At 41.2% G+C, this 22,703-nt stretch overlaps 1 protein-coding gene across 3 annotated transcripts in view; it reads right to left on the reverse strand.

Moving 5' to 3' along the window:
• Nucleotides 1-319: 319 nt before the first annotated feature.
• ankrd12 (ankyrin repeat domain 12) overlaps nucleotides 320-22,703 on the reverse strand; it is a 43,737-nt gene continuing 21,353 nt past the window's right edge. Inside the window, exons 2-13 of one of the 3 annotated variants that reach the window (XM_023273756.3) lie at nucleotides 22,143-22,256; nucleotides 19,213-19,363; nucleotides 15,790-15,861; nucleotides 15,309-15,449; nucleotides 13,513-13,716; nucleotides 13,152-13,294; nucleotides 10,637-10,784; nucleotides 6,063-10,441; nucleotides 5,188-5,286; nucleotides 4,904-5,047; nucleotides 4,720-4,815; nucleotides 320-1,480 (exon numbers count right to left, since the gene is read on the reverse strand). In XM_023273756.3, the coding sequence (XP_023129524.1) occupies nucleotides 1,295-1,480; nucleotides 4,720-4,815; nucleotides 4,904-5,047; nucleotides 5,188-5,286; nucleotides 6,063-10,441; nucleotides 10,637-10,784; nucleotides 13,152-13,294; nucleotides 13,513-13,716; nucleotides 15,309-15,449; nucleotides 15,790-15,861; nucleotides 19,213-19,363; nucleotides 22,143-22,202 (5,823 nt within the window). In that variant the 5' untranslated portion in view covers nucleotides 22,203-22,256 and the 3' untranslated portion in view covers nucleotides 320-1,294. Of the gene's footprint in view, nucleotides 1,481-4,719; nucleotides 4,816-4,903; nucleotides 5,048-5,187; nucleotides 5,287-6,062; nucleotides 10,442-10,636; nucleotides 10,785-13,151; nucleotides 13,295-13,512; nucleotides 13,717-15,308; nucleotides 15,450-15,789; nucleotides 15,862-19,212; nucleotides 19,364-22,142; nucleotides 22,259-22,703 lie in introns of all 3 variants that reach the window. The other 2 variants (XM_055014203.1, XM_023273757.3) reach the window with 2 other exon arrangements.

The following is a 22,703-nucleotide window of genomic DNA, read 5'->3' on the forward strand; positions in this document are numbered from 1 at the left end:
AGATGCAGAAAATGTCTCTTTTTAAAAAGTTAATCAACAAAAAGAAACTTAATTTAACAAAAAAAGTCACTCAGTTTATCTGTTTAACCCTGTAAAACCCAAATATAGAAAAAATGAGCAAAAAAAGTTTTTAAAAAATGTCTTTACATTGTGTGTGTATATATATATATGTGTGTGTGTGTGCGTGTGTGATGTATTTTTTGCTACAGTGGGTTTTTTAAAGAGTTTTAAACCAGTTATGAGTTCAGAACTTCCTACAGCGACACCTGCTGGCTGAAAATAAAATTGCTGCCTCAGAATCAGTCACACAAACCAAAAGTTAATTTCACAACAAATAAAATTTATTCAATTATATATTACAAATATGTACAAGTCATGTAACAAGTAAATATTAAAATAGACATTTTTTAGAACTATCGTTCAAAAGGCATTATGTTGAAAAAATAGGATTTGTTGTGATCTCACATTGAAACTGTAAAAGTATGTTTTTTTTTTTTCCTTGGAAGCCACAACAGACTTTAATGTGCACAAGACACGATGGACGACACATGAAGAGTGAGGCTGCAGAACGGACAGAACACAAAAAAAACAAAAGAAGGAAAAAAAATGCTGGAACACTTCGGTAAACCTCACGATTCAGTCCACAGTACAGCTCTGGAGGAAAAACACAAACAACGCAACGCATGCACAGCATTTAATTGCCAAAATCCAAAAACACCAGCTGTGGCGTAAAACTCCAGATGAGGAAGGAAGAAACAGGAGAAACAAAAAACACAACGAAAGCCAACACATGCTTAGAGTTTAAGCCAACGACAACAAGAACATCACGGACGAAGAGGACTCGATAGAAAAACAACTTTGGTCCATTAAAACATCAGACAGAACAAGTTTACAATCAAAATATCCATTATTTTTTGTTTTTACAGGTTTAAAACAATAATTACATGGGCTATTTACAAATGCACAATTGTTTTATGTATAAAATAAGTTAAAAAATTAAGAGCACAGTCTGTACACAACGTATGAACACTCACTTTGAAAACATTTGAAATCTTTCTGCTGATGAGGAGCAGCTCAGCGTTTGGTCTTCTGGACCCGTCTACTTCCTGGTGGGTGGTCTGTTTGTGACTCTAAGAGCTCTGGAGTTAAATCGTTCTCTTTTCTAAGTGCTCTTTTGTGTCGCCGCCACATTCTAAGTGCTTCACATTTTTTCCCACCGAATACGACGGACCGCCGCCACCGCTCGTGTCGCCTATCTGGCCGTCGCCGTGGCAACGCATGTCTTTCCGTGGGCTCATATCGGGGTGAGGTCGAAGTCGTCGTTGACCTCCACCAGCGGGATGTAGAACTCGGGGATCTCGAAGATGCTGGTGGACTTGTAGGTGGCCGGGTCCAGCTCCTGCAGCTTCAGCTGCCACTCCAGACGCTGGACGGCGTTCAGAGCCGCCGCCTCGTGCTGCTGCCTCATCAGGAGACACGTCTGTGGAGGAAAAACACGGCATTAATCCGTCCACAGCAACAGAGTCTGACGACAGAGCTCCAGACTAACTCCTCCACTGGCAGCAGAGTCTCAATCATCACGCTGCTTTAACCCTCCTGTTGTCCTCGTTTATGGGTGCCCATAAACGAGGACAACAGGAGGGTTAAACACTCTTGTGAAGACGACCATCCTCCCCATGTTCGACTGCAGTGATGTCACCTATAAAATGGCCCATAAGTGGCCCCTAACAGGCTTGATATCGTTCATCACTCAGCCATCCATCTTGCTGCCGGTGCTTCTTTCTCCACCTGGGTTGGTCCTCCCTTTACACCAGGCGACTCCAACACTGACTTCTACTCATCTACCAGGTCTCCAACCTCCTACACCCTCCCAGAACCACCACCACCTGAGATCCAGTGATCTCATGACACTCTCTGTGCCCAAGGTTTGCACTGTCTTTGGTCAGAATTCCTTTTGCTTTGCACTTTTTAAAGAAGTGTTCTACGTCTTGATTGCAAAAGAAGCAGCAATTAGAAACTGTAATGGAAAAACGGATGTTTTCCACGTGGAATGAGGAGGACAACTTTCCCAGGAAATGGGAGAAATGAATCGTCGTCATGGGAAAGGACTGAGTAACACATCGTCATCTTAGTCTGGATAAATCCAAGGACAACATGGACAGAAGACTCTAGACTGTAGTTCATTTTTTATAAAACTTTTAAACTGTCACAAACTAAAAGTGACAAAAAAGGAGGAAATCTGTTTCAAATGCATAAAATTATCTCGTTTTTACATTTTCAAAGGTAAAATCACAACTTATAGTTTAAAGCAACCTGAGTTTGACCACCAACACACAAACTTAGATGAGTGCTGAGATTTCTTAACATTGAATGACAAACTGCCAGATGACGCACCGGGAGAAACATCCAGCAAGTTTCTAAAGGCGTCGTGTTTGGATAGAAATGGTTTTCTAATGCTGAAAGACCAAATGAAGACGTCTGCTCATTGAATAAGTAGCTGTGGCTTGTGGTCGTTGCTGTCTGCAGTCCAAACCCTCAGTTCTGACTGTTATTGTTTACTGTCGGGCATTTCCTTACAGATGTAGGGCATTCATGGCAGCGATAATTCTTCACTGTTGTGGATTTACGGTTACAAAAGCATGGAGCTGACTGCTTGAAATATTCAGCTTCTGAACTTCAGACTTAACAAGGATGTAAATATTAAAACTGAATAAAATTGAACTCGTGTGTCAAACCAAATTAATCCAGGTCGACGTAGGTTCATTTACCGCTTCTTTTCGCCATGTTCTCTACTAATATTTTGTCAGGGTTCAAAATCAGGAATTAAAAATGTAAAAAAAAAAAAAAAAAGGGTGCACTGGATCAGAATCTTTTGTTTTCCATTAACTAATTCTGCAGTGTTCTTTAAGCAGGAGCAAAGGTTGAGGTATTTTTTAAGGCCGTTTGACAGCAAATTTACATAAAACTATTGCATCAAATTCAGTAAAGCTTGGTAGAGGTGTGGAAAAAAGCATTTCCCTTTATTTAAAATGACAAGATAAGGGCATTGACCCTGGCAGAGGATGTGTGTGAAACAGTTGTCCCTCCAAAAAGAAAAAAAATTGTTCCCTTGTCTGAAACATATCCAAAAATTCAGCAAAAAAAAATCCACAAATTTCTGAAAATTTGCAAAACTTTCAGGAAGAAAATTCCAATAATTCCTTTAAAGTTTCCCTTAAAAGTTTTATTTAAAAAAAATCCCCCAACTTCGTCAAAATTCTTGTAAAGATTTTCAAAAAGTGAGTAAAAATCTTCTAAAAATATCTAAAGTGATTCCATATATATCAGTAAAACTTCTGATATTTTCTTTAAGAACATTCACATAAAAATCAACCAAAATCCAGCAAAATTCGCTGGATTTTGGTGAATGTTCTTAAGATACATTTTTAACATTTCTTTTCTTCCACCAAAAAATGTTCAAAAATTTCCCAAAAATGTTGAAAATGTGAACATCAGTAGTTTCACTGTGAAAACAGATTTTTTTTTTCACATTTTCAAACTTTAAACCGGGTTATTTTGACCCGCAGAACGACACCAGGGTTAACCAAAAGTAAGGGTTCTATCAGACAAATGGTTCATCCATCATCTATACACCACTTAATCCTCATTAGGGTCATGGGGGCTGGAGTCTATCTCAGCTGACTGAGGGTGAAGGAGCACCTGGACAGGTAACAGTTTATCACAGGGCTACATACAGGAGGTCTTCGAGTTATGTCAGAGTTCCGTTCCTACAGACTGATGGAAGTCGGAGCTCCTGCGAAAACGCAAACAAAGTTGTTCCGTGCATCACAACATCGATCGGTTCTTCATAAAAATCATGAACACCAACGACTTTCATGCATGTGTGAATCATTTTACCAGAAGATAACAGAATATGTTGACCTGTTTGACTTGCTCTAATAATGCCGATGTTCGTTGGTGTTTCTGTTCTGAGCGTTTTATTAAATCTAATTTCCCTTCCATGGTGTGTTGGCCTTAAGGCAGAATTATTGATGCACTTTTATTTTGAAAAAGCCTTTATTTTGAAGTTGACAGTTTGTCACTTCCTGTCGGCTGTTTTGATGTTTAGCTTTCCTGGATGCTCGGCTCTCTACTTTGTAAACGCCACAGAGGTAATGTCATCTGTAATTAGCTTCATTTTTGGACTGACTGGGTCAGTTTAAAGGATTTATTTTCATGTATTTATGTTGTTTTATTCAGTTCATTTCAAATTGTGATTTTAAAGAGGAATGTTTAGTTAGGCAGAAATCAGTCTATAAAGGCGTTAAATCCAATCACTGCAGGAGTACTGCACAACTTTCCTGTGGATAAAAACACCAGGACTCAATCTAGACATTAACATTTCTCACTCTACGTTGAGTGTGAAGATCATTTTTGGCTAATAATACGGAATGGAAGTGGGGAAAGGTGAACTAAAAGTCTTACTAAAGCTCAAACTATGGATTATTTTCATTATTAACTCATCTAACGATCCTTTTCAGGGCTGACTGATGAATCGTTTGGTCTGTGAAAAGTCAGATAACTGCGATAAATCACAATTTCTCTTAATTAAGAGACATCTTAATGTGTCTCATTTTGTCATTACCCCAAACACCAAAACTATTTATTTTACCATGTAACAAGATAAAGAAACACATTCTAGAAGCTGAGCCATAGTCATAGTTCATCGTTAGGGCTTACCTTCAGTTTGTCAAACTTGTCGTCGACGTCCTGTAACCAGGACATGAACTGCCGGGCGTTGAATCGGTCTCTTACCGACGTTTTGCCATCATCGCTCTGTAAACCAAACAAACAACAGCTCATCAAACACACTGAAACTGCTCACATTAGATGAATTAAACACACGGAACTGGTGTTCACTTACCTGGACGTCTTGCGGCATGTTGTACACCTCGGCGTCCAACAGAACGGTGCAGGCACTGAAAGGCAAAGTCTGATTGGCTAGTGTTCTCGCTGCCCGGTAATGGACTCGTAAGACTTCCTGCTCATTGGAAACAATCAGCTTTTCCTGTTCGAAAGAGAAAATAAACCAGTCAGAGCTGGAAAACTTTCTGGCATTGAAAAGTTCTGCTGTCCTGTAAGAGCCTTTGAGAGTCCTCATCCCCACGTTAACTTGGATTTAAAAACACAAAGAGTGGAACTACGAACCCTTTCAATGCTGTGCTGCAGTCGTAGTTTCATCCGGACGACCTCTTGCTGCTTAAACATCTCTTTCAGTGGCTCAGGTAAAGAAGGAGGCGGAGTTATCTGTTCAAACAAACAATAAAAAAGAGAGGAAGATGGTTAAAAACACTTTATCGGTCACAGCGTAGTTCATTTTCCTTATATTTACTTTGCACCAAACTGACTTGCTTCTGTCACTTAAAGTAGCTTTAAAATACAGGCTGAGAATCTGTTTGTCAGCATGAAGGTTAGGGGTTCAAAAGGATCTAATTAAATCTAATTCTGTTCAGATTTAAAGATTTGCAAGCTTTAAGCAAATGGAACACTTTCTGATCACAATTTGTACGTAAAAACAGAAGAGAATAACCAGAAAATGAGATGAACAAAAATCAGAATGTTAATTAAATGTACATCACTCTGAAAAACACTAATAAACAAAAAATGATTTTACTCAGTCTTATGTGTAATTCCCAATTTTTATCTACAGATAAACTCAAAAAAGAAATAGTTATGTTAAAATTAAATAAATTCCTGCAGTAACAAGTTCTCATTTTGGAAACTTGGATGGGATGAGAGCATCTAAATCTCTAAATAGCATTTTTTTTTTTTTTTTTTTTTTTTTTAAACTTCAAAAGCCCAAAAGGTCTGGTAGATGTTGAACCACTTCACTGAAATGATTTAAATCTTTTTATTCTCATTTTGTAGCTTATTTTGCTGTTATTAATAAACAACATGGAAATGCTAACTGAAAATGAGCAGAAAATCAGCAAACTTAAAGGGCCTCAGTATTAAAGTAGGTCGTTCAATTAGTAATTTCATGACACAGCTCGACCAAACATCAGAAAATAATGACGACTCACTGTTGGTATGCAGAGTTTGCTGAGTGGGTTTCCGTCCAGGAGGTAGGATCCATTGAAGGTCACGTATTCGTCATAATACTGTGGCGGTTGCGGAGTGACGCTGCACAACACTTTGCGCTTTTCCTCGATCTTCTTGCGGATGTGCAGGAACTCGTAGTAAGGGTTGGCCCTCTCCGTCTGGTAGGGCTGAATCTCCTCCAGCTTCACAGAGTCCACGATAGCAGCTAGAGACTGCTGGCCTCTCTCCTTGTCCTGCTGGGCGGTGGAGTACGGCTGGGAGCTCAACACCTTCGGCATCTTCCTCTTGCGTGGATGCGGCACGTGGACGTCGACTTCCTCGTCCGCAGAGCGAACCTTGAGCTTTGCCCCCGAGGAATCGGAATCCCGGTCTCCGGATTGTGGAGAGGAGCTCCCTGAGGTGTTGCTGCTGTCCGTCTGAGCTGCCGAATGGACGGCGCTTTGACTCTGATCTTCTATGACCGACGACGACGACTCTGGTTTTTCGTCAGCAGGCGTCACCTCCATCTGCTCCGACGGAACCTCTGCTTTGGATTCAAACGAGCCTTCTGCACTCAGGCTGCCTTCGACGGACGAAGTCTCTGCTGGAAGAGGAACGGCAGCATCGCAGCTGCTCTCTGAGCTCTGAGTGACGTCGGTCATCTCTTCAGCCTGGGGTTCAGGACTTGCACTGGGAACGCTGTCCTTCTCCATCTGGGCATCAAGACACGGGCCTGCAGTGTCACTGGAAGGTCTTGATTTCTTGCAGTCTTGGTTTTCTACATCCATATCCTCTTGAGAATATTTGGACTCGGTGTTAGTTTTGCTTAAACCTGGCAAGGACTCTCCTGCAGTGGGGCTGGGAATGTGCGAGCTGGTGGACGGTACAGGACTCCCCACCCCTTCAGTTCGGAGGTTTTCTGACTTTGTTTCCATATTTTCTTGCTCAGATCCATCAGCAGTCTCTGGAAGTTTATCTTTGTGATCAGAAACTTGCGTGGATTCTGTCTGCTGCTGATTCTCAGTAGCAGAAGATGAGAGTGATTCTCTCTGCTGGAGCGCCGCCAGCTCAGCGGCAGGAGAAACTGCAGGTATCGGAGGTTGATCAGATTCTTTACTACATTCTGCCTGTGAAGCCTCCGTCTCACTCTGGACGTCTGTCACAACAGGAGGATCAGAGGAAGCAGAGCTCTTCTGCTCTACTGACCCGGTTTGAGAGCTGCCAGATTCGGGAAGTGTTGGGTTTTTACTTGGAAGATCTTTGTTTAACAGTTGTGTTGTCAAGCATCCAGCAGCGCTCCCTTCCCTCTCTGTCCCTGAATCAGCAACTGAATTTGTAATTTGTTTACTGCTGAGACTCTCCTCAGTTTCTGAGGACTCTTTTGTTCTCAGCTCCTCTCCCGTAGTCAGGCTGGGTTTTGGCAGAGTTTCAACAGCTTTAGCCTCAGTCAATGAGTTGGCGTCCTCGTCCAGAATTGCCCTGAGGTACGGAGATTCATGTCTGCCGGACAGCAGCGTCCGATTGGTTTGGGGAGCATCGGGAAGACTGTTGCAATCTTTATCGTGAACAGACGGCGACCTGGTGGCTTGAATGACGAGGGAAGACTGGAGATACGCAGGTTGTGAGTCTGAGGCTTCCAGGTTCATGTCGGAGTCGTATTCAACGTTTCTGGGTGTTAATGTCGTGGCCTGACACGAATCCTCGGAGCTAGCGATGGAGACTAGAGACACGGATCTGGACATGAGGCCACAGCGTTCACTCTCTGGCCGCGGTGATCTGGTCAGACAGTTTTCAACCGCCGACATGACCTTAGCGCTGATGGAAGGTAGACTCTTCCCATCCAGGGACATTGTCCTGGGGCTGGTCCCGTCCTTCAGGGGTTTGTCTCTGCTGTGGACGTCGGATGATTCAGAACTTTTTGAGCGCATTAGCTCCTTACTCAAGCATGGTTCAGTTTTCGTCCTGTCTTTAGGCTTGGACTTCCCTGGATCTGCCAGAGGTCGTTGTTTAAGCCGTTCCCTCTCCTTCTGTTTGATTTTTTCCAGGTGTTTCCGATGCCACTGCTCAATCTCTTGGTCTTTCAGGCTGAGCATGCGCTCAAAGCTGGTCTGCATTAGGTCATCATTCACAAGCCTTTTTTCTTTTGGCTTGGCGTCTCGTGTTGTTGGAGCAGCTTTTGATTTGGCCTTGTCTGCGTCCGTCTCATTGGGTTTGGCCTTGCTGATTCTGGCCTGCTGGGAGCGGTCTTTGTGTCGGTCTTTATCCTTTTCCTTGTGTCTATCTGAGTCACGATCTCGCCGGTCACGATCCTTCTCTGGCGTTCTCATAACTTCCTCCTTTGATTTCGTAGATAAGGACTTGCTGCTCTCAGACAGATAGCTCTTCTTCTCTTCTAAAAGCAGTTTCAGATTGGAGCTTGAGGAAAGAGTCCCATCTTTTATTTTATCTCTCTTTTTCTTGTCGCAGTCCTTTTCTTTGGAGCGATCAGATTTACTGTGATCTGCAGTCTTCTCCAGAGGTTTTCCTTTCCTGTCGGAGTTTGTTCGATCCTTTTCTCTGTGATCTCCCACACCGTACTCTCTGTCCTGCCTCTCCCTATCAGACCGCTTCTCAAACTTATCTTTACTTTTCCTGCTGTCTTCATGCTTTTTTGTTGTGGTTAAGGATTTCAGCTTTTCATTCTCTTTGTAGCTTTTATCTCCAGGTGAGAGGGAAGAAATGGCCGCTGTTCTTTCCTTTTCCTTCCAACGATCCACTGAATTCTGTGGCTCAGCTTTGTCAGACTGCTCCGTTTTAACCTTTTTTTCCTTGTCAGGATGCCTCTTCTCCATTTTTTCTGAATCTTTTTCCTTTCCTGGGAGCCTCTTGTCAGTTTTCTCGCGTGAGCCTTTTTCAGAGGGCTCCAGCTGTTCTTGATCAGCTGTGATCCCGCTTATGGGTTTCTCTTCTGTCTCTTCTTTCATGCTGTTGCTCTGCAGCGACTCCTCAGGAATCCGCCCTGAGCCGTGGCAGTCCACTTTCTCGTCACACTCGCTAAGCTTTGAATCCTTCACCTCTTTACCAGCAGCCTCCTTCCGCTCTTTTTTCATGGCCTTGTCTTTCTCTCGCTCCTCTCTCTGCCTCTTTTCCTTGCTACCGGAATGTTTCTCCTTTGTGTTTCTTTCATCTTTGACAGGAGAGGAATCAGAGGTCTTCTGCAGCGAGCTGTTGTCTTCACCTTCCTTTCTCGCTGGCAGAGCTTCATCCGTCTCATCACTTTTGAAAAAATTTTCTTTCCAGAACTCTCTGTCAAATTCCAAATTCCTGTGGCTATCTTTCCTGGCCTCCTTCTGCCTGTGGCGGCTCCGCTCTGCCTCGTACTCCCTTCGGTGTTTGTCTTTCTCCTTGTGTTTGAGTTTATGCTTCTTCACTACTTTGCCGTCTAAATCGGTCTTCCGTAAGGCACCGTCGCCGCTCTCTATACTGTTTCCTATGCTGCCGTCTTTGTAGGGACTCGAGTGACCGTCGTCTCCGTCCACACCGGAATCTTTCTGCTGATGTTTGCTCTTCTCCTTGTGCTTACATCCCTTGGTGCTGGAGCCTTCAGTGCAGTAGTCTGCGTCTGTGTAGTGGTTGTATTTGACACCGTCCACCGGACACGAGCTGTCGCTGATGGAAACGCACATCTTAGTATTTTCTTGTTTGAGTGGCGTTTGTTTGTCTGTCAGACTGTGGTTCAGTTTGGGAGATTTGATGGATGACAAATGGAAGAGGTGGACGGACGAGTCGTCTTTAGGACTGAAAGACATCTTGAACGAGTCTTCCTCTCGACCCTTTTCTGTGCTCTCAGAAACAGTCGCAAGAGATAGGACCAGTGTTTTGCTGTTCTCTTTCCCGTCCTCTTGGTTTTCCTTGTTTTTATTCTGGCTTTTGCTCTTCCTCTTAACTTTGCCCTTGTCCTTTTGCTCGGCATTGTCCTTTCTCGACCTTGTGTCTGGCTTGAGGCTTTCCGAGTTTTGTGAGCAGGTGGGCGAGTTTCTTTTGTCCGACAGACTCTCCATTTCATCACTGGAGGTATCTGAGCTGCAGTGGACGCGAGGCGTCTTCTGCTTCTTAGACTTTGAAGAAGAATCCCCCTTGCCGCTCTGCTTTCCCGCCACATGATTCCTGTCTTTGTCCTCCTTCTCCCGCTGCCGGAGTTCCCTCCTGAGGATGTGTCTGTCATTCAGGGCTTTGCTGAGATCCTCCTCCTCTTCCTCGTCCTTGAACTCGTACTCATCCAGCCCCGGAATGGACGATGATGCCTTTGTGGCCGGTTTCCCATCCGAGTCCTTTTCGGTATCAGAATCTTCCATGTTGTCGTCCACACTGGATGGATTGACGGATGGTGGGTCCTCGGAGTCTGTGGAGTCAAAAATATAAAAACAGTAAAATGATTAATTATGCAAATGCAATCCTGTGACTACAAGTAGTTTGATAAATCAAGCCCCATCTTGTCCATCTATAGTAGACATACTATGAGGGATATTGTGCTGTAAGGGGCAGAGTATGTGAGCATAGTAACAAGTCTAAAACTTAGTAGTAGGAGGCTGCATACCTGACGAGCTGTCATCTTGGTCCGACAGCGGCACCTCTCCCTTTAACAGCTGCTCCAGCTCCTGAGAGTCAGCCACGTCCACCGGGCGCTCACCACGCTTGTTGGCTTGGAAGGCGTTGCCACCGTGACGGAGTAAGAGTTTCACAATCTGAAGAAAATCAAAAGGGAAAACTCTTGAAATTCTCTTGAAAAACACACACAATTCTTGCTTTTTCCAAGAAAATACAGTCAAAAGGAAAAACCTAAACAACTAAATGTATAAATTTTGATTCAAAATAGTGACAGTTACTATCTTTTAAATCAGGGGTGTCAAACTCATTTTAGTTCAGTTTCCACATTCAGCCCAATTTCATCTCAAATGACGAGTAAAATCACAGTAGAATAACCTAGAAATAAACACAACTCCAATTGTTTCCCTTGTTTTAAGCAAAACAGTAAATTTAAGGAATTCTCTTTTTGCAAAACATCATGAACAACCTGAAATTTCTGAAGAAAAATGAGTTCAATTTCAGCAACATTCAGCCTCAGTTCATCATTTCCACTTTACAACTTCCAGATCACAGAGTGTCGACAAAGGAACACAACTTTTAATCATCTGGAACTGAACCATTGAGGATTTTGCTTTGTGATCAAACGACAACAGTGAGACAAAAAAGGCAAAAAAACCCAACAAAAACAAGTCAAAATATTACAAAAATGAGACAAATGACACGAAACAAAACAAAAGGAGACAAAAAAATCTGAAAAAAAGTTACAAAGAGACAAAAAATGGACAAACGACAAAAACAAGACAAAAAATTACACAAATGAGACCAAATATGACAAAAGCGAGAAACAAAACGACAAAAACAGCAGATGAACAACACAAAAAACCACAAATGATGCACAAAACAATGGCTAAGCGAAAGACAAAATGACAAAAACAAGACAAAAAAAAGACAAAAACATGACAAAGGACAAAAGTTAGACAAAAAAATCAACAAAAACGACACAAAATATTACAAAAATGAGACAAAACGACAAAAGAACAATCTAGTATTTTACTTTCTGATCAAAACAAGTTGTCATGGTCTAGAAACGATTTTAAATTTATAGTTTTACTAATTTACAATCTGCAGTTAATGTCTTCTCTGGAATTTTTACACTTTGAAGGCTGGACTGGACCCTCTGGAGGACCGCTTTTGGCCCACGGGTCTCATGTTGGACACCCCTGGTTTAAAGCAACACAATTCAAGCAAGTAATACATTTTGGCCTTATTTACAAGCAAAACAACTGAAAAGACGTATGTGTCCGCTGAATAATGAGTCTAACTTCATGATAATTACAACTGAAATTGAAATTGTCAGAAAAAGGCTGTAAACTATATAAATTTGGAGTGATAAAATAATATATAACTGAGGTCCTCGACTTACATCAGAGTTTCGTTCGTACTGATCTACGCAAGTCGATTTTCGCCGTAAGTCGGAACTCCGGAGAAAATGTAAACAAATCGATACGGATCAGTTCTTCAAAAAAGTCATGAATATCGATGACTTTCATGCATGTATGAATCATTTTACCATTAGATAACAGAATATGTTCCACTGTTTTTACAACTAGACCTACTAATGTCAATGTTCATCGGTGTTTCCAGCATTTTATTAAATCTAATTTCACTTCCATGGCATGTTACCCTTAAGACAGAATTATCGATGCACTTTTATTTTGAAAAAGCCTTTATTTTGAAGTTGTCTGTTGACAGTTGTCACTTGCTGTCTGCTGTTTTATGTTTAGTTTTACACATGTACATGCTTTTGTGGATGTCGTCAGTAATTAGCTTCATTTTTGGACTCACTGGTGAAGTTACAAGGATTTATTTTCATGTATTTATGTTGTTTCATTCTGTTTTTGTTGCAGTTTTCACTCTAATGTGCATCAAGAGCCACAGTAAAGAGTTTGCGACGACTCGATTCATTTTGAAAGCAGGAGTTTAACCAGTTGGACGGAGACGGCTTTCCTTTTCTTCCAAGCATCAGAAGAGTCAGACTTACGCTGGGAGCCATAATGAAGGACAACAAGTTAGTGAATGTAGCACAATCCAAGGTGGAGTACAACCAGAGAATGGAAACAAAGCCGTCTGATAGCACCGCGTGACGATGTATTCATCCGCTCCGCTTGTTAACTAGTTCCACCTAACCAGTTCTGACGTAACGATGAAACATCGTGGGTCAAAGACGTCGTAAACCGAGGACCTCCTGTATTAGACATACTCCAACAATTTATGAACAATCGCAAGAAATCATTCTACTCAACATTTTGACAAGACGGCAAACAGGAATACATGATGACAAAGGTAATTTTCCATGTCAGAATGTCTGCTGTGATGATTAATTTTGACTCTACTAACTACTGTAAAAGACCTTCTGATAAGTGCATATTGAGGTTGAGACACTGTCCTGTGTGGGGATGTTACCCAAAGCTGCAGTTTACTTTTGCATCCTGCTGCTCTGGAAAAACTCAAAGTGAAGTTCTTACATCTTTGTGCCCGCTGCTGGAAGCATCGTGTAGCGGTGTGTCGTCATCCAGACCCTGCGTGTTCACCTCTGCGCCTGCTGCTATCAAGACCTTGGCCACGTCATAGTAACCGAGATTACAGGCTTCGTGAAGAGGAGTCCAACCTGGAGAAAGAGTTTCACAGTTCACTGCTGCTATTAATGTTGAATCTAACCCGCTACACAAAAACACAACATCTGCACAGGAGGGAGCAACATGCAGACTGATTACTGCCGGCGTTATCTCTCTGAACTCTGCAGCTGTTGCTCAGCTTCATGCCATTAATAGCAGCCATCCAGACATATTGAAAGCCGTTAAAAGATTATCTCCCGTGGCATCGTACCTGCAAAGTCTTTGACGTTGACATCGGCTCCCAGGCTAATGAGCTCCTTAACTTGCTTGGCGTCTCCCCGGATGGCGGCCATGTGAAGAGGAGTCTCCCCTCGCTCGTTCCTCTTGTTGACCTTGTCTTTCTGCCGAGACGAGGCGCTGCTGGGGACCTTCTTCTGCACAGGGGTGGTTTGTGAGGGGTGGCTGGGTGTAGAGTCTGGAGGCAGGCAGAGAGAGAAAGGACTTAATGGATGCTGGAAGCAAAAGCCTGTCACAGCTTGAGATTGATTACGTTTCTCTTTGGAATAGAATAAGAAACTACAGTAAATCTGGTTTTACTGGAAACCCGAGAGACTGTTTTACATGTGTTCAGGAAACACACCTATTTGCTCTCTGGCAAAGAGTCAGACGAGCAGAGTTTAAATGTCAAAATGCAATGAGACAGTAAAGCTGACTTGTGTATTTTCATGATATAAGGATCAAAACCACTTCGAGCCAAAAACAAATCTCAAGCAACAGCTCTGAATCACTAAGAAACAACAGAAATAACAATTTGAGCAGCTAGATAAAATCTCAGACCTACCCTCTGTAAATTACTCCGAGCCTATTTTTCACAAAAACAATCTGAAACAACACAAACAACATTTCTGAGCAGCTACATGAAATATTAGACCCGCTCTCACTGGAAAAAATGCCCCTCTCAAAACAAGAAAAAAAAAAAAAAAACTTATTTCAAGGAACTTTTACCTTGAAATGAATGAAAAAAATCTGCCAGTAGAACAAGTGAAAAATGGCTTGGTGAGATTTCTTGAAATAAGATATATTTAGAATATTGAGATCAAAATTAGCTGGGAAAACTTATTTTAAGCTACATTTTACCAGGATTGTCAAGCTTAGGTGTCTTAAAATAAGCCACATATGCTTAAAAAAAAAAAAAAAAAATAGCTGTTTTTCACTCAAAAATAGATTTTTGCTTTCATGTAACCTCCTAATTTGACATGTATTAACCCTCCTGCTGTCTTCATTTACGGACTCGTCTGAAAAAAATCCAAAAAAATTAGCAAAAAAATTGCCCAAATTTCTGAAAATTTGCAAAACCTTTAGGAAGAAAACTCCAATAATTTCTTAAAAGTTTTATTTTTAAAAAATTCCCCAAATTTGGCAAGAAAATTATTGGAAATATGTTCAAAAAATGAGTAAAAATTCCTAAAAATATCTAAAGTGATTCCATATATATATGTAAAACTTCTAATATTTTCTTTAAGAACATTCACATAAAAATCAACCAAAATCCAGCGAAATTCGCTTGATTTTGGTTGAGTTTTTGGTGAATGTTCTTAAGAAACATTTTTAACATTCAAAGATTTGCCAAAAATGTTGAAAATGTGGACATCAGAAGTTTCTCTGTGAAAATATATTTTTTCCCCACATTTTCAAACTTTAAACTGTGTTAATTTGCCCTGCAGGACGACACGAGGGTTAAATTTATTTTGAGTTTTCTTGTAAAATTCAACTCAAAACAAGATAATTTCAAGATTGTTTGACTTAACAAGATATTTAAGATGCATTGTCTTAAAACAAGTCCCTCCATCTGCTGAAATGTCTCTTGTTAAATTAATTTATCTTAAATCAAATAGGATGAGACATTTTGATTAAAAATAAGACAAATAGACTTGGTAAGATTTTGAGTTTTTGCAGTGCATAAAATACAGGAGAGTTAAGACGCTTGGAGGCATGAGTCATCCAAAGGTAAATACACTCTGAGCCATCTTGAGGATGTGGTTGAGGTGAGAGGGCAGGTACACAAACCTGGACTGTTGGCAGTCATCTGCATTAAGAGAGCCATCTGTTTGCGCTCTGACAGCGGATACCCAAACAGAAGGTTAGGCACCTGGGACTTCTTGCCCCCGGCCTCCTTTTTAACCTTCTTCTTGTCTGGTCCATCTTTATCTGCAAGAGAAACAGGGAAAAATCGTCAAGAACGGTCCGAGGGACGGCCTCGTCGTCATAGAAACATGTTTTTCCTCCTCTCCTTGTATCTGTCGGGCACGCAGAGGAACAGATGACAAGCATGAGGGGCCAATCAAAGAAAGACAACATTCTCTTAAGCCTCCGCCGGTCGGTTTGTTACTGAACACAAACATGCGTGAGCTGCAACAGGGGGCAGATGCAAGGCGCAAAAAAAAAACAACAAAAAAAAAAACACGCATGTGCATGTGTGTGTGTGTGTGTGTGTGTGTTTACAGCGGAGGCAAAGTGGGCGACTCGAGGATCGGGCTGCAGCGATTACCTGCGTATATCCTGCAGGGAGGCACTAATCTCTCTCCCCAGGTCTCACTCGACTGGCCTGGGTCTGAGTCATCTACAGTGCAAAGCAGAGAGGATGAGGAGGGGAGGAAGAGGAGGGAGGAAGAGGAGGGAGGGGGTGGAAAGGGTAGGAAAGCACTGCATTAACGCTCACTCTCGCCGCTCACCCTCCTCATTTCACATGTACTCAAACACAGACAAAAAGGCACACCGGATTATGAGTCATGGCAAATCAGGAGACAAGAGAGGAGAGGAGATCCGATCCGAGGCAGTCAGCGGAGTCACTGCTTCCCGTTTTGTCCCACAGAGGCAACCGGGGAAAAGCTATCGGATGGCAAAGCCGCCCTCCATGTTGGTTTAGCTTTTATGCAAGTATACTTTCACAATCGAGCAGTCCCTCCAGGAGTTCGCGAGGTTGTTGTAACGCAAGTTCAACCAATCTCCATCAATTTTGTCCAATCACCGCAACTTTTCCACAATTTTGTCCCGCCTCCTGTGAGTTCCACCAATCATAGCAGTCCAACGTAATGCACGTACGTCACCGAATTCAATTCCTCGTTTCTGGTTTGAAGACGCAGACATGTCCCATTCTAATGTCTCTCATTTACCAACAAAACATACTGCTGAAGACCGTGAGAAAAAATTCCCTGATGTTTTTCACCAAAGCTGAGCTAAACTGTTTTACACTCGTGGAAAACAAACGAAAAACACATTTCTACCGCCAAACATATCAGGAGAACGGCTGAAATGAGACAGATCACCGTGATGGAAGCTGCTGCATCCAGATCTGTTGGAGCTCTGAAAGAATGAAGGGAAGTTAGATTCATTAATGGATGTGACGAGCCGTGAGCGTGTGTGTATGAACACATGTGCCAGGATGTGAAATTAACTTTTTAAGGCACCAACAGATATGTCCACATATGATTCATTCAATAGTAAATGATCATTTAGTGCCTAACCCTCCTGTTGTCTTCATTTACAGGCACCAAAAAATATTGTTTCCTAGTCTGAAAAAAATCCAAAAATTCAGGAAAAAAATTCTCCAAACTTCTGAAAATTTGCAAAACCTTCAGGAAGAAAATTCCAATAATTCGACTAAAAGGTGATGTAGGAAGAACATTCTCACATCAGCTCTGGTTGGAGGAATAAATATTGTCAACTAAAATGTTGAAACGAGTTCTAAAACCTGAAAAAAATGTAACTTTTTAGCAACTGTCACTGTCTTGCAACAAATAAAACGTAACTTAGATCACAGTTTTTTAGAAAAATTGCTGTGAATTCAGGCATTTCAGGGCCGCAACAATCTGGAAAAACGTCCATGAAATCCTGGAGGGACTGATTGAGGGTTCTGATCTATTGGAATGAGGCAGGACCACACACTGAAAGGACGAGATGAAGGCAAACCTGCAGGACCTCGAGTTGGCTATAAACTTCATTTATTGTAATTACGGCTGTACGATACGCCAACCTGTTTTAGGCTCTCAAATCTGATGTAAACACAGAGTTAAACACAGTCTAAGTGGCAGGAGGGGAATAGTGTTTGTACAAGCTGGAGATGTCTATAATGTGAAGCAGCGACTGTTTACCTCCAACACAAAGAACAAACACGCATTCAGGAAAGCTATTTTATTTTTTTTATTGCACCAGCATCATCTGTTTTTTCCGTTTGCACCTTACTTCTTCTACCAGCACATTATTTCCCTTATTCTTTTTAAATGTAACACATGTGACCTCTGTATAAAGCAGGGGGTGTCCAACATGCGGCCCGTGGGCCAAAAGCGGCCCTCCAGAGGGTCCAATCCGGTCCTCAAAGTGTAAAAATTCCGGAGAAGACATTAACTGCAGATTGCAAATTAGTAAAACTATGAATTCAAAATAATTTCTAGACCATGACAAGTTGTTTTGATCAGAAAGTAAAATACTAGATTGGTCTTTTGTCATTTTGTGTCTCATTTTTGTAATATTTGTCTTACTTTTGTAGTTGCTTGTCTTCTTTTGTCCGATTTTTGTCGTTTGTCTCGTGTGTCTGTTGTTCTGTTTCCTTTTTGTCTCGCTTGTGTTTTTTGTCTTATTTTTGTCATTTTGTGTTTTGCTTTTGCCATTGTCTTGTTTGTGTCATTTGTCTCTTTTTTTGTCACTTTATAACTTGATTGTGTAATTTTTGGTCTTTTTTTGTTTTGTGTCATGTCTTATTTTTTGTCATTTTGCATCTCATTTTTTGGAATATTTTGTCTTATTTTTGTCATTTTGTGACTTGTTTTATTTGTTGTTTTGTGTTTTTTTGTCTCACTTGTGTCGTTTTTCAAATTTTTTGTCATTGTGTTTCTCGCTTTTTTTATTTTTGGCCTTGTGTCATTTGTCTCTTTTTTTGTCACTTTATAATTTTTTGTGTAATTTTTTGTCTTTTGTTTTGTTATTTGTCTCATTTTTTTGTCATTCTGTTTCTTTTTTGTCGTTTTGTTTCCTTTTGTCTTGTGTTTTTTGCCACATTTTTGTCATTTTGTGCTTTATTTGTCGTTTTTGTTTCACGCTTTTGTCATTTTGCGTCTAATTTTTGTAATATTTTGTTTCTGTTGTTTTTTTGTCTGACTTTTGTCATTTTGATCATACAGTAAATCCTCTGTGGTTCAGTTCCAGATGACTAAATGTTGTGTTCCTTGGTTGACACTCTGATCTGGAAGCTGCAATGTGGAAATGATAAACTGAGGCTGAATGTTGCTGAAATTGAATTTATTTTTAGTAAGAAATTTCAGGTTTTTCATGAAGTTTGGTAAACAGATAATTCCTTAAATGTGAACATTTTCAGAATGAACTTTTTTGCACTAAAACAAAAGGAAACATCTGGAGTTGTGGTTATTTATCGGTCATTACGCTCTGATTTTACTGATTCGACTCACTTAAGATCAAACTGCGCTGAATGTGGAACCTGAACTATGACGAGTTTGACACCCCTGACCTAAAGGGATGAATAAAGTGTCTCCTTATCTGTCTTTATCTTGCACAGTCTCAAATGTATCTGCTATCTTTTCACACGTTCTTACAAATGAGTGAAAAATGCCTAATCTTATGCAGTATTACTGAATCAAAACAAGCCAGAGTGTCATTTATAATAGAAATAAACAAGTTAACCAGTACCCAATGTGGCTAACTGATGTGTTTTTGAAATAGTTTTGGGGGAAAGTTGAGGCAATATGACACAAAGGAATAAGACACAGCAGGCTCTAGCTAAACAGAATCAGTAAATTGTTGCTATTGTTGCTCGGTTTTGTTTATTTTAGAGGGTTTTGGGGCTCTAAATATCATTTACGTCCCTGAAGAAAATGTTTCAACAGCCAACCACCAGGGGGCAGCGTGAGGACATGGCAGCGAGCCAGCAGGAGGAGCAGGGAGGAGGAGCGCTCCTTACCGGTGTCTGAATCCCGCTCCTCCGTCCGGGGCGGGCTGGTCGTGAAGGACAGCTTGCGCTTCATGGAAGACTTTGCTTTCCCCTCCTTCCCCAGCAGTTCACTCCGGTCCAGCTTCGGAGTTTTGGTGAAAGGGGACAACTTGTCTTTGCTCTGTTGGGAGACGCACAAAAAGAAAACCAGACATGTTAAATATAGCAAAGGCCTGGGTTAGTGCCGTCTGAATGTCAACAATACACATAAACTGTGACGAAGAACAGCCAACTAGCTTGACAACAAAAAGGGATTGAAATTGGCATGAAGGCAGGATTTCAAGCTAAAGCCTGGCAGTAACCCAACAAAGAGCACTGATTACACTACAGAGTGTCTCCAGCATGTTGTTTTTTTTTTTTTTTTTTATTATACATTTATTTAATAGGGACAGAACAAGAAGCAATGTTACAATAACCAATGCCATGTTCATAGGTCAATAGCTAACAGCTAATTCGCAGACCAGGTCCCTGCACATACAAAAACAACAATAAATACAGGTCAGCGGTGTCAAACTCATCTTAGTCCAAGTTCCACATTCAACCCAGTTTGATCTCCTGCGGGTCGGACCAGTAAAATCACAGCATAGTAACTTATAAATAACCACAACTCCTAATGGTTCCTTTGTTTTAGTGCAAAAAAGTACATTCTGATAAGGTCAATATTAAAGGAGTTATCTTTTTACAAAACTTCATCAACATCCCAAAATAAATTGAATTTCAGCAACATTCAGCCTCAGTTCATCATTTCCACATTACAACTTCCAGATCACAGAGTGTCTACAAAGGAACACAACATTTAGTTACAGCGATCTGGAACTGAATGATAGAGTATTTTACTTTATGATCAAAATGACAAAAGTCAGACAAAAAAGACAACAAAAACAAGACAAAATATTACAAAAATTAAATGCAAAACAACAAAAACGAGACACTGAACAACAAAAAATGAGACAAATGACAGAAAAAAGCGACAAAAAATGACAAAAGCGAGAAACAAAATGGCAAAAAAATAGAAAAACACGACACGCGAGACAAAAAGAAAACATAAAATGACAAAAATGTGAGACAACTAAATTCAGACAAAAAACAACATAAAGAAGACAAAACATTACAAAAATAAGACACAAAAGAACAATGAACAATCTAGTTTTACTTTATGATCAAAATAACTTGTCATGGTGCAGAATTTATTTAAAATTTATAGTTTTACTAATTTACAATCTGCAGTTAATGTCTTCTGTGGAATTTTTACACTGTGAGGGCCGGATTGGACCCTCTGGAGGACTGCTTTTGGCCAAAAATCTGAGCCATAATAAAAACACAACTTCAAAAAGACACAAGATGTTAAATTGCATCCCTCTCTCGCGGCTTCTAATTGCTTTTATGGATGTGATTTTGGTTTTTACAGTTTGGATTGAAATCAGCTTTACGTGTGCATAAAGGGGCCATCTGATTCTCCAGGAAATACACAGATCTTCAGATCTTAATGTCTCCGGTTTCCAGCAGTAATTTCTGTATTATCCCGGCGTCTTTCTATTACTGGGTTTTAGCGCTCCGATCTGCAGACAAAGCTTTTTTTTCAGTACTATTATTTTTAGTGAGCTGCGCTTTGGTGCAGTAAAATACATTTCTGGCAGGAGGAGAACGTCTGCAGCGTGGTGCTTCTTTGATCTCAGTGAAGCAATGTGCCAGCTGCGCAAAGCCAAAGTGTCGAAAGCAGAGGAGAGCAAAGATGTGAAGCACTTTTTGCCTTAAAAATATAAAGCAGATACAAACGGTCCATCTCATGAATGCAGAAAAGGAGCCGGTATGACAACTCACAGACTGAAGCATCTCAGTGTTTTATGATAAACCAGAGCAGTGCAACACAAACAAACACTCAGAGTGGCCCTTAAAATATTAACTGCACCAACAAACATCTGTTTAATCAAATACAGTCAACTAAAATCACAATGTTAGTTTAACATGTCAGCATCAACACGCATGTCTGCTGGAGTGCAGACATGTTTACGATGCAAACTGTACAGAGAAGAAGTGTAGCGAGGACAACATCCAGATGGTAGCGGAGGGGGTGATGAGTGTGTTGAGACCAGGTGAGTCCAACATGTGGCCCGCGGGCCAAAAGCGGCCCTCCAGAGGGTCCAATCCGGTCCTCAAAGTGTAAAAATTCCAGAGAAGACATTAACTGCAGATTGTAAATTAGTAAAACTATAAATTTAAAATCACTTCTAGACCAGGACAAGTTGTTTTGATCAGCAAGTAAAATACTAGATTGTTCTTTTGTTGTTTTGTGTCTCATTTTTGTAAAATTTTGTCTTCAACACTTCAGCAAAAAGTATTTCTGAAAGCATTTGAGGCGAGAAATAATCTGTGCAGCAGCTGAATCTGTCCTCGTTTTAGGTCACCGACGCCTAGTTTAGATGTTTGAGGACAGTTTTATGATGCGTGGAATCTCCGCACGCCGCGTCTAATTTGCATAAAGTAGAAGTCCAGTGTACTTTATGCAACTGAGCTGCAGCCTGCGCCGGGTAAACACACCTGATCAAAGCTGGAAACACCGCATGTTGCGTGCTGAATCTGCACTATGTCGGGTACTCGCGAGTACTAAGGTAAACTACAGATAACTACCTTGCTCGGTATCTACTCTTTGGGGTTAATACGACGTTAATTAGTCGCGAGAGCACAGCCTAGAAAGTGAATAACTGCTGACTGCATTTTCAGATGAGCTTGTTCAAATTTTTTTTTTTTACTTTTACATTCAGCTATTTTCAACTGGCCATTCAATAAATAGGTTGTACAAGTAAAATCCACAGTCTAGTGTCATTCGTTTACACCACCACGACTCCCAGAGAACCTGCTGCCGCTGCTGAAAAGAATCGTAGAGGAAACACTGAACATACCTTCTTCCCCGCCTGCTTATCCACCATGGCTCCATCTCTGTCGCTCCCAGGTTTGGCCATGGTGCGGCACCTGACTAGCTTAGACTGCTACAGCACAGTAGGTTCATCATGCACCTGGAGACGGAAAAACACAACAGCAATGAGAGGGATTTCAGCGCTGCCACATCATCGTCTGAACGGACGACTGACCCAGTAATTCGTGGTGTAAACAGAGCGAGTTTGCACCAGACAGAGAAAGTTTTAAACGCCGGTAGGACGTGTTTACAGGCTGGCATTTCAGTAAACGCCTGGCAGAAAAGAAAAGTCACTAAACCCCAGAGAGGAGTGGAGTGGTGGCGTATGAAGTAGCATTGCCACTACGTGTAACTCAGCTGTGCTTTCTGAGCGGATAAGCAATCAGGGATTTTTATTGAAATTTCCATTCCACCTCGAGGGTGACCTTAAAAAACAGGCAGGAAACAACTGCATGAATCACGGCCTTAGGGACTCTTCTGAGAGGAAAACGTCCCCCTTAAACGCTGTCACTACGATCTACTCATCAGCGTAACCGAGCCCATCTCT

This window comes from Amphiprion ocellaris, chromosome 10 (genome assembly GCF_022539595.1).
Source record: "Amphiprion ocellaris isolate individual 3 ecotype Okinawa chromosome 10, ASM2253959v1, whole genome shotgun sequence".
In the NCBI taxonomy this organism is placed as follows: Eukaryota; Metazoa; Chordata; class Actinopteri; family Pomacentridae; genus Amphiprion; species Amphiprion ocellaris.